We start from the raw sequence: 17,682 nt of genomic DNA on the forward strand, positions 1-17,682 counted from the left end.
GTAATGGCTAATGGTTTGTTTACTTCTTTGCTGCCTCTTTACTTTACTATAACTGGGTAGATCCCATCTACCCCAGGTGTTTTTCTTATGATTAACTTCCAAAGCTAATTAGAGAAGGAAAAATATCTGAATATACCTATATACTTTAAATACTGAAAATAAAGAAATAAAATTATCATTACAGAAATTCCTTTAGTGTGTATACATGTATATCATTACTACAAAATATATTTGGCAAACATTTCTAGATTTCTAATGGATGCTTGTCATCAGGCCTAAATAAAGAAAACAATATTACTGTATGTATATAGTAGTTGTGAGTTCTTTAATTTTTTCTGGTTTTTACTCCTGCGGTGATTTTTCTTCATTCGACCGTGATATGATTTCACAAATATCAACAAATTGTAAGTAGGATTTTGCATTAGAATAAGATGTCAATGAATGTACACTAATGGAATTTCTCTGACCTAAATTTTTAGCACAATAAATTCTGCTTAAAAGTAAATCATGTGATTTATCATTTCTTCTGTTTAACAATAATTCTATAAAAATGCCATGTAATGCTTTTACAGATACATTAAAATACTAAAATACTTAAAGAAGTTTAGTCAAAAAAATATTTTAAGAAAATCTGACAATTGTCTTTGGTTTCCAGTCTGTTATTGCTGGTTGGTTTAGTTTTGGGTGATTTGATGTACATCAGATACGTCTGCTCTTCCTTTTTAGCAGTAAGTGGATAATAGGAATTGAATACAAGATTAGTTTTTAGGAAACCCGTATATATTAACAATATTTTAAAAAGCATAATATCATGTTATAAACTTAGACCTTTTGCATAATGAGAGGAACAATTTGATGTGAGCGTCGGGCTGAAGAATTTTTCTATAAAAAAAGTAGTAGTAGTATTATTATTATTAGTAGTAGTAGTGGTGGTGGTGGTAGTGGCATGTCATGCAAGAAAGCAAGTGTATGCAGCATCAGCCAAAAAAAAAAAAAAAAAATTACAAAACAATTCCTCTAAATCTTTGTCCAATTCCTCCTTAAATTTATTTAACCTATCAACTTCCACAACAGATGGAAGTTTGTTCCAACAATTAACCACCCGCTGGCAAAGGCAAATTTCCGCACATCTATTCTACATCTGTCTTTTCTCAATTGGAATTTATGACCTCTTAGTATCATAATCTAAACAAGGGGAAGAATCCCATCAGAATTCAGTGTGCTCAACCCATTCAAGGCCTTATACATCTCAATCAGATCCCCTCACAGGTGCCTAGTCTCCAGCCACTGAAATTTGCAGAACTTAAGCCTCTCTTGGTAAGAGGATCAATTCATTCCCCTCATCAATCTTGTTGCCCTTCTCTGTACACGCTCAAGCAAATCTACATCCTTCCTAAAATGAGACCTCCAGACATGTATGCAGTACTCAAAGCGTAGCCTGACCATTGCCTTATACAGAGGGACAATCACCTCCTTTTCCCTGCTAGCAAAATTCCTATATATATCATGGACAAAACACCATAACCTGCCCTGGCAGCCTGTCTGCACAATTACTCCCAGGTCTTTTTCATTTTCTACCACCTTTAGTGTAATACCACACAGCTGGTACATTTCTCTAGGGTTACTTCTACCCATATGAAGTATTCTGCATTTTTCAAGGTTAAACTTCAGTTGCCACTTCTCAGCCCATCGGCCCAAATTTTCTAGATCCTGTTGCAGTAGCACACTGCCATTACTGTCATTAACAACCCTGCCAACCTTTGTATCATCTGCAAACTTTGACACTAAGCCTGATATACAAAACAACAGTGGACCCAACACCGAACCCTGTGGGACTCCACTAATAACATTAATCCATGACATGAAGAGCAGCACCCATTGATTACCACCCTCTGCCTTCTCCCACTCAACCATCCTTTTATCCATTGTAGCAACTTACCCTTAATACCATTCTACTCCAATTTGCACAGTAGTCTTCCATGCACAACAGTGTCAAAAGCTTTCCTGTAATCCAAGTATATGATATTAACATTATTTTTTGCATCCAGTTCCTTTGTAACCACATAATAATATCCAACCAATTTGTCAGACAAGACTTTCCCTTAACAAACCCATGCTGTGTCTGAATTATTGCTGTAGTCTTGTCTAGATGATCCAGCAATGCATCTTTAACCAGTGACTCAATTATTTTACCCGAAACAGAAGTTAAAAACTAATAGGTCTGTAATTACTCGTGTCACCTTTCGATTCCCTTTGTGAATTGGTGATACATTTGCACATCTCCAGCCCGTGGAGACTTCCTGTGAGTCCAAGGATGCTCTCATAATTATGGCTAAGGGTTTACTTACTTCCTTTGCCACCTCCTTTAATATAACTGGATAGATCCCATCCACCCCAGGTGCCTTTCTTATGTTTAACTTCAACAATTTCTCCTCCACTTTGCTCTCAGTTATTACAAAATCATTAAGTACCCTTCTGCAATTTGATAACCTTCTGGCATTTCCAAACTTTAATAACTCCTCATGTGCAAATGTAGATGTAAAATATTCATTCAGTTTGTTTGCTATCTGAGCAGAATCATCAACAGTCGAACCATCGATATCATATGGACCAATCTGATTCATCCCCTTCCTTTTAGAGTTTATATAAGTAAAGAAATCCTTGCTGTTTTTCTTAGCATCCTTTGCCAAAGATTTCTCCTAATCTGCCTTCGCCTGCCTAACCTACTTTGTGACTTGATTACAGACTAGCTTATATCTACCATAGGCTTCTGTGTCGCCTGATAATTTATATGCATCCCATGCATTTTTCTTCTCTATCACGAGTCTCATTAGTTCATTTGATAACCATTTAGGCCTAAACCTTGAACAATATTTCTTAATAGGTATGAAACTTTTAGTAGCTTCCACGATTAATTCCTTGAATGCTTCCCACTTAGAATTTGCTGTTGGTAACATCATCAGTTGATCCCACTGTACAGAATTTAAAAACTGTCTGAGACCACTGTACTCATCTTTACGGAAGGAAAAACTCTTTCCTTTACCCCTGATGGTAATTATATCTTTAAGTTATTTGGTTTCTTTTTTTTTTTTTTTAGGGGCATTAGCAACTAAGGCCATATTGCATATCTTTAAGTAAATCCCACATCAGTACACTGTGATCGCTGCCACCTAGTGGTTCCTTTATCTGCAAATTCTTAATACATGAATGATCACTGCTGATAGCCAGATCAAGTATTACCCTCTCTGGTTGCCTCTCGAACATGCTGCTGCAGAAAACAATCATCCAATAAATCCACAAAAGTCTTACTAGTGTGGAAGTGACCAATCCACAAGTTCCAGTCAATATCTGGAAAGATAAAATCCACCATTATAAGACATTCTGATTTACTAGCCCACTCTATTTCTCTGTCCAATTGTTCATTGTACTCATTCAAGTCATTAGGCCTATAACACACTCCTACTCTTATTTTTGCTTTCGCAGTGCATATATCACACCAAACTGACTCAACAGTGAACTGTTCATCTACATAAACTGGATGCACTTCTTTTGATTTTATGCTTTTCTTAATTAACAGCATAACACCTCCTCCCTTCCTATCCTGTCTATCCTTTCTGTACACATTGTACTCCCCAAATTCCAATTCTGTATTCCTAATATCTGTGTGACACCACGTCTCTGATATCCCAACAATATCTGCCTTCGATGTCTTGACCGACACTTCAAATTCTTCAAATTTATTTACTATACTTCTAGCATTGGTATACATGCAAGTACACATGTACCTATCCTTATTATTAGTTACCCTAACACATCCCATATACCCATCTGTTTCACGATGACTGTCATCAGTCCCTGAAACCCCCAGCACCCCTCGCTCCAGGTCGCTACTTATTGTAATAAAAGTTGTGCAAGAATCACTTTCACCTCTGCCTGCAGCTACTTTTAACCTTTTAGTCTGTGAATCTCCCCCAAGCTAGCAGTTTTCCAACCCACCTAACACTGCCTCAATAGCATCAGCAAATATTCTTGCACCTTTTCTACTTAAGTGTATCCCATTCCTGTAGAAGCAGTCTCTCCTGTTAACAAGCACAGACCATGCTGAAAAAAATTCTACTCCTTGAGCCTTACACATTCCCTCAAGGGCCAAATTGATTGACAAGGCTCTCATCATGTATTCCCTCCTATCGGCAGAATTGCAGACACTTTTAAATTTAATTCTAACTCATGACTTTTTTGCAACATTGACCTGTACTTGTTAAGTAAATCTGCAGATCTCCTACTCTTAATGTCACTGGTGCCAACATGTACAACAATATCACCTTTTGTCCCCTTAAAAGATGATATATGCTTAACAACATCATCAACTTTTGCCCCTGGCAGACATACCCTGGTCCTATTCTATCTATCCTTTTTACACCATATATTCCCCATCTCCCTGACAATAGAGTCATCAACAATGACTAACTCCTGTCTGACCAGCGCATTCTGCCTTGGAGATTGCCACTGTGTTGCTTGATGCCCAGGAGTGAGCACCGTCGCTGAGTTGGGCTGCTGAGAGCTTGACGGGGCCCTCATATTAATTTCTTCGAGGACATCTACCCTACACATCAAACTCTCAGTAGATGCCCATTAGAATGCTGAGTTGACACCTAATTTCTAGACACTCTCTGCACCTGGCACACAGAAAGACATCCTCCTTGGCTAGATCATGTTCTGTTCCAGAGAGTACGGCAAACATTTCACAAGTTGCATATTTTTTTAGGCATTGGAGAATCGCCCCCCTCAGTTCTCCCCCGAGTCACGGCACTCCTGCCACTTTGTGCCCGTTGCTTTGCTGCTCTAGTATGGGGTATGATATTTTAAATTAATAAGATGAATAAATTTAATTAATTAATTGTCAATACTACACTATCTAATAGAATCCTAAATGCAGTGATGCGTATTACACTATATATTTTTACGTTAGAGCTACCTAATTACTACAATTAAAAATTTGAATTCCCTACCACGCCATACAAAAACAATGGCTGCAAGATTCGAACGAAACAACAGTTTTATGTATATTAAGTAGTAATCTACAAAAACTCTTATCTAAATTAAAAATAACCAGTGTAACTAGAACTATAAGGCTACGTATAAAGTACGATATAAAATAACAATTAGGTAAATAAAATGGCAAACACATCACTTTTTCGGAGCCTGTAATTCACAGCTGTAATTTTTAAAGAGAGTCAGCGCCCTCTCTTTAAGTATGAGAAGTTCTCTTATATTTTACAATTGTACTTAAGTAGGAAGGATTGGGCTTCATTGCTCTTATATTTTGAAATTAAAATACTCCTTAAATTTACTTACTTGGTCCAACAGTGTTTGTCAATGAAATCTTTGAAAGTCATTGTGTCCCATTCTTCAGCATGAGGAGCATCCCATGGAGCTTCATTTGGAATCTATTCAGAAGATTACCATATACTTTATACTGGATTTGAAATATTTCTATTAAAAGAGCTACCCAATAAAATACAAGCATTAAGAATTATTTTAGGCTATTAACAAACTTGAACTAGTAAGTTAAAAAAAAAATTTGTATTAGCGATATTCCTTCCACAAATTTGAACAAGTTATTTATTTAATATTAGATTCTCATGCAGAATCATGATTTATTTAATGGAATGCTTCTAAGAGTTAGTCTATAACAATAATGGCAAGCCTTTTCTAGTCTGAATGCCAAAACAAGCTGGAAAAAAAAAAAAAAAAAAATTATTTTTGCATGTCATAGGAATAAAAAAAAAAAAACGAATAAAATTGTTAAATAATTTTTATTGTTATTATAAAAAGGTAACAATATTTAAAAATTTCTGGTGAGAACTTCATTACTGCAAATTTTCCGCACAATTACGAACACAGTTTTTGTTGTTACGCGTGGCTGATGGACCATAAAACAAATCTGCTTAAAATAAAGAATACTTTTTTTTATCATATAAATTATTCATGTATAGCTAGGGACTAGCATTTTCTATATATGCTGTTAGCATCACACATATCACTGGCAAACCACTGCTTGTCTATAAATCATAACAGGAAAACAAAAACTCCACAGGTATTTATGTTATTTTATTAAAAATAAAAAATAAATTTTTTGTATATAATTCAAGACAGCCATGTAGGATTAGAGGAGTTTGCAAGATATGAGAAGATATTACCTCTATTTTATTATAGTATAGCTGGCTTTTGATTTTTTTTTTAACATCAATGAGCTCTCAATGATGAGAGCTGCATCGATATTACAAAACACAATCTAAAAGCTGTATGAAATACAATGTTAAAGCATTAGGTTAGTTTAATTCATTACATACTCAAAAGAATCACAAGGCAGAAACTGAATTTTTCTCTACTAATTATCACTAAGTTGCTAATCTTGCTTCCCAATAACTGACAACTCTGTGCACTTCTGAAAAATTCCCTCTCCTGTCATAAACTGATAACAGCAAAACAAAATAGTGTATTTCTAAATTCTATGTTGATACTTTACCAGGTGCTCTTCAAGGAAACCCAAGGTTATTATGCTTCTTTTATGGCTTTCAGTTAATCTCACCCCATGCAACCAGGTAAACTGACTAGTTTTTTCTTTTTCTATATATATATATATATATATTTTTTTTTTTTTTTTTTTTTCACTCAGTCAAGTGAGTTGAAATCATAGTTCTGTGTGAAATTTATTTGTTTGAATAATCATTTTTTTTATTGAATAACAAAGTTTATATTTGTTTCATATATGAGGGACATTCAATAAATTATCTACCTACCTATGAAGAAAATGAGATATAGGCAAAAATCTGTTTTTATTTTTCAATATAACTTCCCTAAACTTCAATACACTTGTTCCATCTTGTTGACAATGAGAAAATACCAGACAAATAAAATTCTTTGTCCTGTCCATCAAAGAATGCAGAAACAGCAGACTTCAATTCATTACCATCAGAAATGCTATGTCCATGTACAGTTTTTCTTGAGGTATTGAAACAGGAAATAGTCACTGGGGGACCAGATCTGGACTGTAAGGTGGATGGGTAAGTTCTGTAAAGTCACGGTCTCTCAAAACAGCAGCAACAGCATGCGACTTGTGCAATGGTGCATTATTGGGAAGAATCAGTATACCATTGGAAAGTTTTCCTCTGCGTTTTTCCTTTATGACATCCCTTACATTGTACAGTAGGGATGCATATTACTGCCCAGTGACTGTCTGCTTGTGTTCCAAATAGTGAATGTACAAATTTCCCTCAGCATCCCAAAAAAATGGTGGCCATAACTTTGCCAGTTGAAGGTTGTGCCCAAAATTTTTTGGGTGGGAAGAACCCTTGTGCTTTCATTGCATTGATTCTTGCTTGGTCTCAGGATCCCAGTGTTTCATTACCCATAACAATTCTGGAGATGAAAGTTTCAGGATCCCTTCCATAAATCTCTAAATTCTCCTCACTGCTTCTGCATAGGGGTCAGAAATCTGGGGGCCCACCTTGCACTGACCTTAGTCATCGGCAAATGTTCATGGAGGATGGTTATAACTGTTGCCTCAGATATGTCACATTCCCTAGAGATTTGGGATACCTTTAAATGTCTGTCATTCAGCACAAGGGTTTCAACATCATGGCACATTTCTCGAGTGGTCACTGTAACAGACCTTCCTGGACATGGATTATCTCTGATGGACTCTCTATCCCCACTTTAATCGTTTTGACCAGAATTTCATGAATGGCCTTTGCCCCATTTCCTTCTTTGGTGAGAAGATGAACCTGAAAAGGATGAAAAGTGTGACCACAAATTAAAAACTATGATGATGCATTAGATTACCTAAACACACTAAAAGAATTCTATGTGAGTAAAAATGATGAATATGGAGTAAAACTAGTAAGTGATCTAATTATCCACGATGAAAATGCACAGGTCACATGCTGTTGCTGCTGTTTTGAGAGAGCGTTTTTTCTGTTTTATTAGCTTAAATTGGCATATTAATTTATTTTCTAGAGTACTTTTATATTCCTAGTTACGATACTTAGTTTAAAGTTTAACTTAGATAGAGATTTTGTAGGTATCACTTAGTATCAGTAAGGGTATCAAATTCTGTGTTACAAGTTGCAGCTCCGCTGAACGAGATGTTTTTTAGCCATATTTAGCCACTTTATTGACCAATTCTTATATTAATTATTTTCTATAAGTAGCTTATAGACTAGTCAGGATCCTTAGTTTATTCTGAATTGAGACAGCGAGATTTGGAAGTTAATTAATAATTAAGCATCTGTAGATTTACCGTTCATAACTTGCCGCCATTGTTATACGATACAATGTTATATCCCGAACTAGACAGCGCAAGCTTAGTATAGTATAGTATATAATATAATATTGTCAATCAATCACTAAAATCTATTAATCTTGTTAAACTTCATTGTCAATTAAATTGTACTTTTTAACTAAATATATATAACGACTTAGATTACAAACATAACATAATTAATTAATACATAACTTGATACGGAAGTTATATAAACGGAACTCGTAGATAATACTCGATTCTGAAAAATATATATATCATTATAACTGTGTTGGGATACAAGTTTAGGGTTATAATTTTGTACAGAAATTGAGATTTTATTGAAATTAAATTGTAATCATGACTCAGACCAGAGCAGCAAAGCAAAAGGTTCAAGCTAATGGGAGTGCTGTGACTCAGGGGAGAACTGAGGGGGGGGCAGTTGCCCTCTGAATCACAGCCTTTTAAAATGCACTGCTTGCATGATGTTTGTGGAGCAATCGGGTATGGGACATGATATTGCCATGGGGGATATCTTTGTGTGTGTGTGCGCGATTTAAGGGATGTAAGGAAATCAGGCGACAACTCAGCATTGTTATTGGCCTATATGAGAGCATGAAGGCCAGGGTGGATGCCCTCGAAGGATTTAACTGAGGTGCCAATCAAGCTCTCAGCTGCCCACATCAATGCCAGAGCTTGCACTTGGTCATCACGCAACACAACAGCAAGCCCCAAGGCAGAATGCGCTGGTCCCACAGGAACCAGTAGTTGTTGGTGACTCTATTGTCAGGGAAACGGGGAACATGCTTTATAAAAACGATAGGTGGAATAGGACCATAGTATGATGTCGTTGTACAGTGGATATCATCTTTTAAGGGCACAAAAAGTGATATAGTTGTACACTTTAGCACAAATGATATTAAGAGTATCAGACCAGCAGAATTACTTAACAAGTACAGGTCACTGTTGAAAAAAAAAAAAAAGCCGTGAATTACGGTTGAATTTGAAAGTGTCTGCAATTCTGTCCAGACACAATAGGAGAGAGTATATGATGAGAGCTTTGTTGATCAATTCGGCCTGGAAAGATCGTGCAAGGCTCAAGGGGTACAATTTTTTTGAGCCTGGTCTGCACTTGTTAACAGAAGAGACTGCTTCTACAGGGATGGGATACACTTAAATAGAAAGGATGCAAGAATATTTGCTGATGTTATCGAGGCAGTGTTAGGTGGATCGAAAAACTGCTAGCTTGGGGGATACAAGGAATAATAGGTTAACAGTAGCCACTGGCAGAGGTGAAAGTAATTCTTGCACTGCTTCTATTGGAATGACAGCAGCCTGGAAAACAAGATGCAGGATATTTCAGAGACTGCTGGGAGTCAATGCGGTACAAGTAAACACATGGGTTGTGTTAGGATAGCTAAGAATAGTAACAGGTGCATGTATACTTGCATGTACACCAATGCTAGGAGTTTGGTATATAAATTTGATGAATTTAATGTATAGCTCAAAATATCAAAGGGGAGTACAATGTGTACACAAAGGATAGACAGGATAGGAAGGGAGGAGGGTTATGCTATTAGTTAAGAAATACATAAATCCAAGTAAGTGAAGCCAGTCGACATCGCTGGACATTGCAGTGTTGAGTCAGTTTGGTGTGACATAAGCATTGAGAGATCAAAATTGAGAGTTGGAGTGTGCTATAGGCCTAATGACTCTGATGAGTATAATAAGAAACTGTACAGGGAAATAGAGTTTGCCAGTAAATCAGAGAGTGTTATAATGGACGATTTTAATTTCCCAGATATTTATTCGAATTCGTGGTTTGGTCACTCACACACTAGCAAGACTTTTGTGGATTTCTTGGATGATTGTTTTCTACATCAGCATGTTCGGGAGGCAACTAGAGGGAGTAATACTCTTGATCTGATTATCAGTAGTGATTCTACATACATTAAGAATCTGAAGATAAAGAAACAACTAGGTGGCAGTGATCACATTGTGCTGAAGTGGGATTTACTCAAAAAGGTAACTACCATCAGGGGTAAAGGGAAGGGTTTTTGCTTTCGGAAAGGCGACTACGATGGTCTGACACAGTATTTAAATTCTATACAGTGGGACCAACCAATGATGTTACCAACAGCAAATTCAAAATGGAAAGCATTCAAAGAACTTATCTTGGAAGCTACTAGGCTTTACATACCAACTAAGAAATATTGTTCAAGGTTTAGGCCTAAATGGATGTCAGATGAACTAATAAGACATAAGGAAGAGAAGAAAAATGCATGGCATACATATAAATTAATGGGTGACATGGAAGCCTATGATAGATATAAGCTGCTCTGTAACTAAGTCACAAAGGAGATTAGGCAGGCAGAGGCAGATTATGAGAAATCCTTGTCAAAGGATGCAAAGAAAAACAGAAAAGAGTTCTTTACCTATGTAAACTCTAGAAGGAAAGAGATGAATCAGATTGGTCACTGGATATTGATGGTTCAACAGTTGAGGATCCTGCTCAGGTGGATAACAAACTAAACGAGTTTTTTGGATCTATATTCACATATGAGGAGTTATTCAGGAAGGGGAATGCAGAGGTGAAGTAAACTCTGGCAGTGAGCTAGATAATTTTCTAATAACTGAGAGGAAAGTGGAGAAGAAATTGTTGAAGATAAACATAAAAAAGGCACCTGGGGTGGATGGGATCTATCCAGTTATATTGAAGGAGGCAGCAAAGGAAGTAAGCAAACCCTTAGCCATAATTATGAGAGCTTCTTTGGACTCATGGGAGGTACACAGACTGGAGATGTGCAAATGTGATCCCAATTCACAAAGGAGGATCAAAGGCTGACACAAGTAATTATAGATCTGTGAGTTTAACTTCTGTTCCAGGAAAATTAATAGAAGCACTGGTTAAAGAATCACTGCAGGATCATCTAGACAAGACTTCAGTTATAGCTCGGACATAGCATGGTTTTGTTAAGGGAAGGTCTTGCCTGACCAATTTTATTGGATACTATGATGCAGTCACAAAATAACTGGATGCAGGGAATAACTTTGATATTATATATTTGGATCTTAGAAAGGCTTTAGATACTGCTGCACATGGAAGACTGCTACAGAAATTGGAGCAGTGTGGCATTGGAGGCAAATTGCTGCTATGGATAAAGGGATGGTTGAGGGGGAGAAGACAGAGAGTGGTAATTAATGGACACTGCTCATCGTGGACTAATGTTATTAGTGGTGTCCCTCAGGGTCCATTATTGTTTTCTGTATTTATAAATGATATTGATGATGGTATATCAAGCTTAATGTCCAAGTTTGCAGATGATACAAAGGTTGGCAGGGTTGTTAAGGACACTACTTATGCTATGCTGCTGCTGCAACAGGGTCTGGAAAGGTTGAGCAGATGGGCTGAGAGGTTGCAAATGAAGTTTAACATTACGTTTGTCAAAGTACTACATATGGGAAACAGCAACCCCAGCGTATCAGCTCTGTGGTACTATACTGACAGTGGTAGAGAATGAAAAGGACCTGGGGGTAATTGTGCAGGCAGATATGAAGTTCTCTGAGCAGTGCAGACGGGCTGCAAGAGTAGCTCATGGTGTCTTGTCAATGATATACAGGAATTTTTTTAGCAGGGATAAGGAGGTGATTATTCACTTGTATAAGGCCACATTGTTGAGGTGTTTTTTTTTTTTTTTTGGTAGTTGTTGGTGCATCAGCTTCTGTGGCCATAATGCACCTCCCAAGGTTTTTGCATTATTTTGATACAAGCCCGAGGCGGGATTCGAACCCGCGACCTTTGGGTTGCCAGGCAGGCACTTTACCCACCCAGGTAGCCCAGTCAGCATTGTTGAGGTGATTATTCCCTTGTCAGGCCACACCTTGAATGCTGTATACAGGTCTGGAGGCCTCATTTCAAGAAGGATGTAGAGCTGCTGGAACGAGTACCAAGGTTAGTGAATGGAACAAAGGGTTGCTCTTACAAAGAAAGGCTTAAGTTTTGCAAATTACAACATCTGGAGACTAGGCACCGGCGAGGTGATCTGATAAAGGTGTATAAAGACTTGAATGGTTTGAGCATGCTCGGTGCTGATGGGATTCTTCCTCTTGCTCAGAATAATCACCTGAGAGGGAATAAATTTGCTTTTAGCCAGCGGGTAGTTGGCTGGTGGAACAGACTTCCATTCCTTGTTGTGGAAGTTGATAGCCTAAATAAATTTAAGGCTCAGCTGGGCAGGTATTTCGAATGAACGGAGGGGTGAAATGGAAGTGGTTTCTTTTTTTTTTTGTTTTGGCTGATGCTGCATAAGCTTGCTTTCTTGCATCATATGCCTCTACTAATGCTAATGCTAATTTTTTACTAAATGTTAATGATGTTTTATAATAAATAATACAAATAAAAGTTTGTTATTTATTAAAAATTAATTATGTATTTCTTATTAAAAGTTAATTGAAACACAAATGTATAATGATGAATGATAAAAAAAAGTCTGCATTAAGTAACCAGTTACATTGAATTTCATTTTCCTGAATTATTGAAACTAACTACACATACATTGACCTCTACAAAGGGGGGGGGGGGTCATAGTAGACACTTTCTTCTCTATAGCAGACACTTTCTTTCCTTTTTGTCCCTATAGCAAACACTTTCTTGTAACCCAGTGGTGTCTGCTATAGAGAGATTTCACTGCACTTCTTTTATACTTCTGTTTAGCATTAGCATTAGTAGAGGCATATGATGCAAAAAAGCAAGCCTATGCAGCATCAGCCAAAAAAAAAAAAAAAAAAAAACCACCCCCCATTTCACCCCCCCCCCCCGTTCGTTCAAAATACCTGTCCTCAAATTTATTTAGGCTATCAACTTCCACAACAAGGGATGGAAGTCTGTTCAACCATCCGACTACCCACTGGCTAAAAGCAAATTTTTGCACATCTGTCCTATATCTGTCTTTCCTCGATTTGAATGTATGCCCTCTCAGGTGATTATTCTGAGCAAGAGGAAGAATTCCATCGGCATTGAGCATGCTCAAACCAATCAAGGCTTTATACATCTCTATCAGATCACCTCGCCGGTGCCTAGTCTCCAGACACTGTAATTTGCAAAACTTAAGCCTTTCTTCATAAGAGCAACCTTTTGTTTCATTCACTAATCTTGTTGCCTTTCTCTGTACTCATTCCTGCAGCTCTGCATCCTTCTTGAAATGAGGCCTCCAGACCTGTATACAGTACTCAAGGTGTGGCTTGACCATTGCCTTATACAAGGGAATAATCACCTCCTTATCCCTGCTAGAAAAATTCCTGTATATCATTGAGAAGACACCATGAGCTACTCTTGCAGCCTGTCTGCACTGCTCAGAAAACTTCATATATGCCTGTTTTGGTGAATTAACTGGAGTTCAGACCCAATCCACATTAGTTAGTTAGTTAGTTATGTTGCTTTTTAGCAGCATTAGCAACTAAGGCCATATTGCTCCAGGAATATGCAGTGGTCATTCTCTAACCTTTCCGCATCCTCCATATTTGGTGGTAACGGGCTCCAACCCCGGTCTAATCAAGAAGTGTGTGCTACGCACTGCTGCTCCTTCCCACCTGGCTATGGAGGCGCCACCCAATCCACACCTTACCTTCTCATGATGTTTGTTTGTTATTTGGTTTTTAGGAGCATTAGCAACTAAGGTCATATTGCTCCGGGATATGTGGTGGTCATTCCCTGAATGACCTTTCCACATCCTCCGTATTTGGTGGGGACGGGCTCGAACCCCGGTCTAATCAAGAAGCGTGTGCTATGCACTGCTGCTCCTTCCCACCTGGCTACGGAGGCACCATCTCATGATGTAACCTGTTAGTAGAGGATTCAGCTGTATAGCTTGTAAATGAACAGTGATGGGCTACAAATAAGGTTGACACCTCTTACTACAATCAAGTAAGAAACAATCAAGACAGTCTAGAAGGACTAATCTGTACTGTCATGAAGTAACCTGGTCATCTCCTGGTTATAATAGATTTAGATTATGATGAAATAATCTCCTAGTAGGATTTGATCTCTTTAAGGTTACAAAGCTATCGTGAGTTGTCCTGATACAATATGGTAAAAAACCTCCAGAAGTTGTCACCTCATTGGTGGGAGGCGAGGCATCCTGATCCAGCAGCTAGAAACCAACCAGTAACAATTTAAAGTTGAAAACGAGAGATTCCAAACAGTATAGACAAGTGATGTAAAGAAATAGTGTAAACAAGTACATGTAAAAAATTTTAAAAATTAACTAATAAACAGCTACTCTCCATAAAACTCAATAATAAATTTTCATTATTTTATTAGTGTCGGTGTGTGTACTAGTAAGTGTTATGGAAGTCCAGATTCATCCCCTAAAATAGGAGGAATGTATTCTCTTAGTAATTACCGTGTGATTTACTTTATTTCACAAGTGCATAAAAATTTTAATGGCTGCTGGTCAGATATAGCATATTCTACACAAAACTATGTGAATTACCTACACTCTTTACAAACACACCATTCTGCATGCAATTTATTTTGATGCTTTAAAAGCTGTTAATACCATACTATACATAAAGTAATTAATTATTTGATTAACTGGCAATACTTTTCAAAAAAAACCTTAAAATAATGGTTTCCAACATTGTCATCAAAAGAATTCTAGCAGTTAAAATTAGCACCATATTCATGGCACCCATAGTGATCCCTAATGATTATCAATGATCTCAATGGAGAACAGCACCCTCAAAGAAGCTTGCAACACATTGTTTGAGAATGTGCTTAAAGTATAGATACTCCCTGACTGAAAGCAAATTTTTGTCCATATGTCCCATAGCCATCCTTTTTCAATTTAAGTTTATTCCCTCCCCCGTGTGTGTGTTGGCTGAGAAACAGGAACGATGCCACTAACGTTTAGTTTACTCAATCCATTTAAACACTTCAATGCCTCATTTTCAAGCACTAGAAATCAGGTGCTGCCTGTCAAAAGTCTAAAGACTATCATCAGGCAGCACTTGTTTAACATACTTATCACTGATATTGTGGACATTTTGAATGTAGATGATCTCAAGTTATATAACAACTGATTAAATCCAATCCAATGAAATATAGCTCATACTTTTAAATGACACCAACACAAATAACTTGAGTATGTCACATAGAATGCACTAATCCACTTCAAGCGTATTGTTATAACTGTAACTTAATTAAATCTTCATCTTAGCAAATTTAGCTAATAACAAACTGTCCTTTAGTAATAATTGCTATTGTGACACAAAGGTAAAAGAAAATCTGGGGATACCTCAACAACTTTTATATATTAAAAATAGATGTGAGAATATTGTCATTATTAGCCATTTCTTCCTACCTCAACTTGAATGCTGTAATCAGGTAAATCATTCCAATTTCCTAAACAATCACCTTACTTGAGTCTATTTTGCACTGTACCTCCAAATTAATTTGTTGTTTAAAATTATTTTCTAGATATTCAAATATTGTATACTCTTAAACTAATCTTATTAGTAAATGGAAGGCTCCATCAAGAACACATTAATTTACAAACTACTACCCAGAAATGCTACCATTTTTATAAAATCTAATATGCAGAGTGACTGGGCATACTCTTCCCACACTAATTTAGTCTGATATATTTCAGAAACATACTTTTAAAGCATAAAATAAAATTTAGTATTAATAATGACAAATAATGCAAGGAAGCAAACTTATATAGCATCAGCCAAAAAAAAAAAAAAACTATCCACCTCATCTATCCAATAAACGCCATGCAATAAATCCCAGATACATTGTCAGTTAAGCCAGGCATAATATAGGCAGTAACATTTCCAAAACAGTCAACAGCTGGAATTATGATAATCTCAAGCAAAAGTGATCCCACAAGCAAACTGCGAAACTTCAGATATCTAGGTTTAACCAATATTTAGCTATTTAACTTTGAAGTGTCTATTTTTAATATACACATTAGTGAATAAAAATTTAAAACTTTACCTCTTTACCCATTTTATCTATTAAGTAAACAATGTTATTGAGGTCCATATTCACAAAGATGTTCCAAAAAGATGGCATAAGTGAAGTAAGCCGCTGCCGATGATACTACAAAATAACACAAAATTAAATGTTATTACCTAGCATCAAAATGAAAAATTTCTATATCACTTTAATAAATTCTTATTTAAAAAAAATGTTGATTTTTTTTTTGTAATGTAACTAAAGCTCAGAATTTAAAAATAGGATGTTTATAATTAAAGTTTCCCATGTTACTCTTCATGCTATCAATTTCCAAATAATCTGAATTCCTAAGTAGAAGAGAAAGCAAGACTTTGTTCACTTGTAAGACTATCCATGGTATTATAGGTTTAAAGAAAAACCTATAAATTAGCAGAACTACAGCTTTTATTATGAGAGGCCAGGAGATGGAATGTAAATCCACCCACAACCCTATCTACGGTTCAACAACTGGATTGGGACATGGGTGAGTTTACACTCCAATCCATTTGCAAAATGTTCACTGTCAGAACTTTTTGAAAACAAGCTAAGCTATATTTCCTGAAGTGCAGCACACTGTTTATAGGACTTCTTGCAAGGGGTATAGAAAACACAAAGTTTCTGATAGTTTCTGTTGTAACAGTAAAACACTATGACTTTTTACTAGCAAGTTTATTTTTTCTTTAGATCTTTTTGAGAAAGTTGTGTGTGTGTATGTACATGTGCATGCATGCTGTGTCCATTTTATTTGAAAGTTATTGTTTTGAGAAAGTGATTAAACAATAGTAAAAGAATAATGTGTAGTTACTGAAAAGCATTTTTTTAATTTTTACAAAAATTTAACTATTATAACTATACTATTGAAATAAATTCTCATGTTCAATTTAACATTAATACCCAGAAAAAAAATTTAAATTATACACACACATTAGAGTTTTTTTCTGGCCTTCACAGGCTTTCATATAGCATTCTTCACAGGCCTGTGAAGAATGCTATATGAAAATAAGTATTTCTGACCTTTTAGGTTATGAAATTAAAAGGACAAAAAAGTGACGGCATTATGATTATAAGATTTTAATATTACTGAGCAAAATTTAAATGAGAAATATTTCAAACTGCCTGTACCTACACTTACAAGTTACAGAATGTTAAGCCAGCACTAAAATAGGATGCAGAGTACTATTTAAAACAAGAAAGAGATATCATGTTAATTATGCATATGTAGTCCCTTTTGTAGATAAACAGAATTTAAATCCCCATACGTAGCATGGGTGATTTAAATTCTATTTATCTACAGCAGAAATAGAATGATTTAGAAGGAATATTTTAAATTTCATAATGAAATGCAAATAACGAATTTCTTATTTTTTGAAAAAAGGCAGAA

General features: G+C 36.3%; 1 protein-coding gene across 1 annotated transcript in view; it reads right to left on the minus strand.

The window, feature by feature from the left end:
* LOC150080177 (amine oxidase [flavin-containing]-like) overlaps window positions 1-17,682 on the minus strand; it is a 139,174-nt gene that overhangs the window by 97,317 nt on the left and 24,175 nt on the right. Inside the window, exons 4-5 of the mRNA XM_090381966.1 lie at window positions 16,302-16,406; window positions 5,356-5,447 (exon numbers count right to left, since the gene is read on the minus strand). Coding sequence (XP_090238092.1) covers window positions 5,356-5,447; window positions 16,302-16,406 — 197 coding nt within the window. The remainder of the gene's footprint in view (window positions 1-5,355; window positions 5,448-16,301; window positions 16,407-17,682) is intronic.

This window comes from Mastigoproctus giganteus, chromosome 9 (assembly GCF_048544385.1).
Source record: "Mastigoproctus giganteus isolate SK-2022 chromosome 9, ASM4854438v1, whole genome shotgun sequence".
NCBI classification, from domain to species: domain Eukaryota; kingdom Metazoa; phylum Arthropoda; class Arachnida; order Uropygi; family Thelyphonidae; genus Mastigoproctus; species Mastigoproctus giganteus.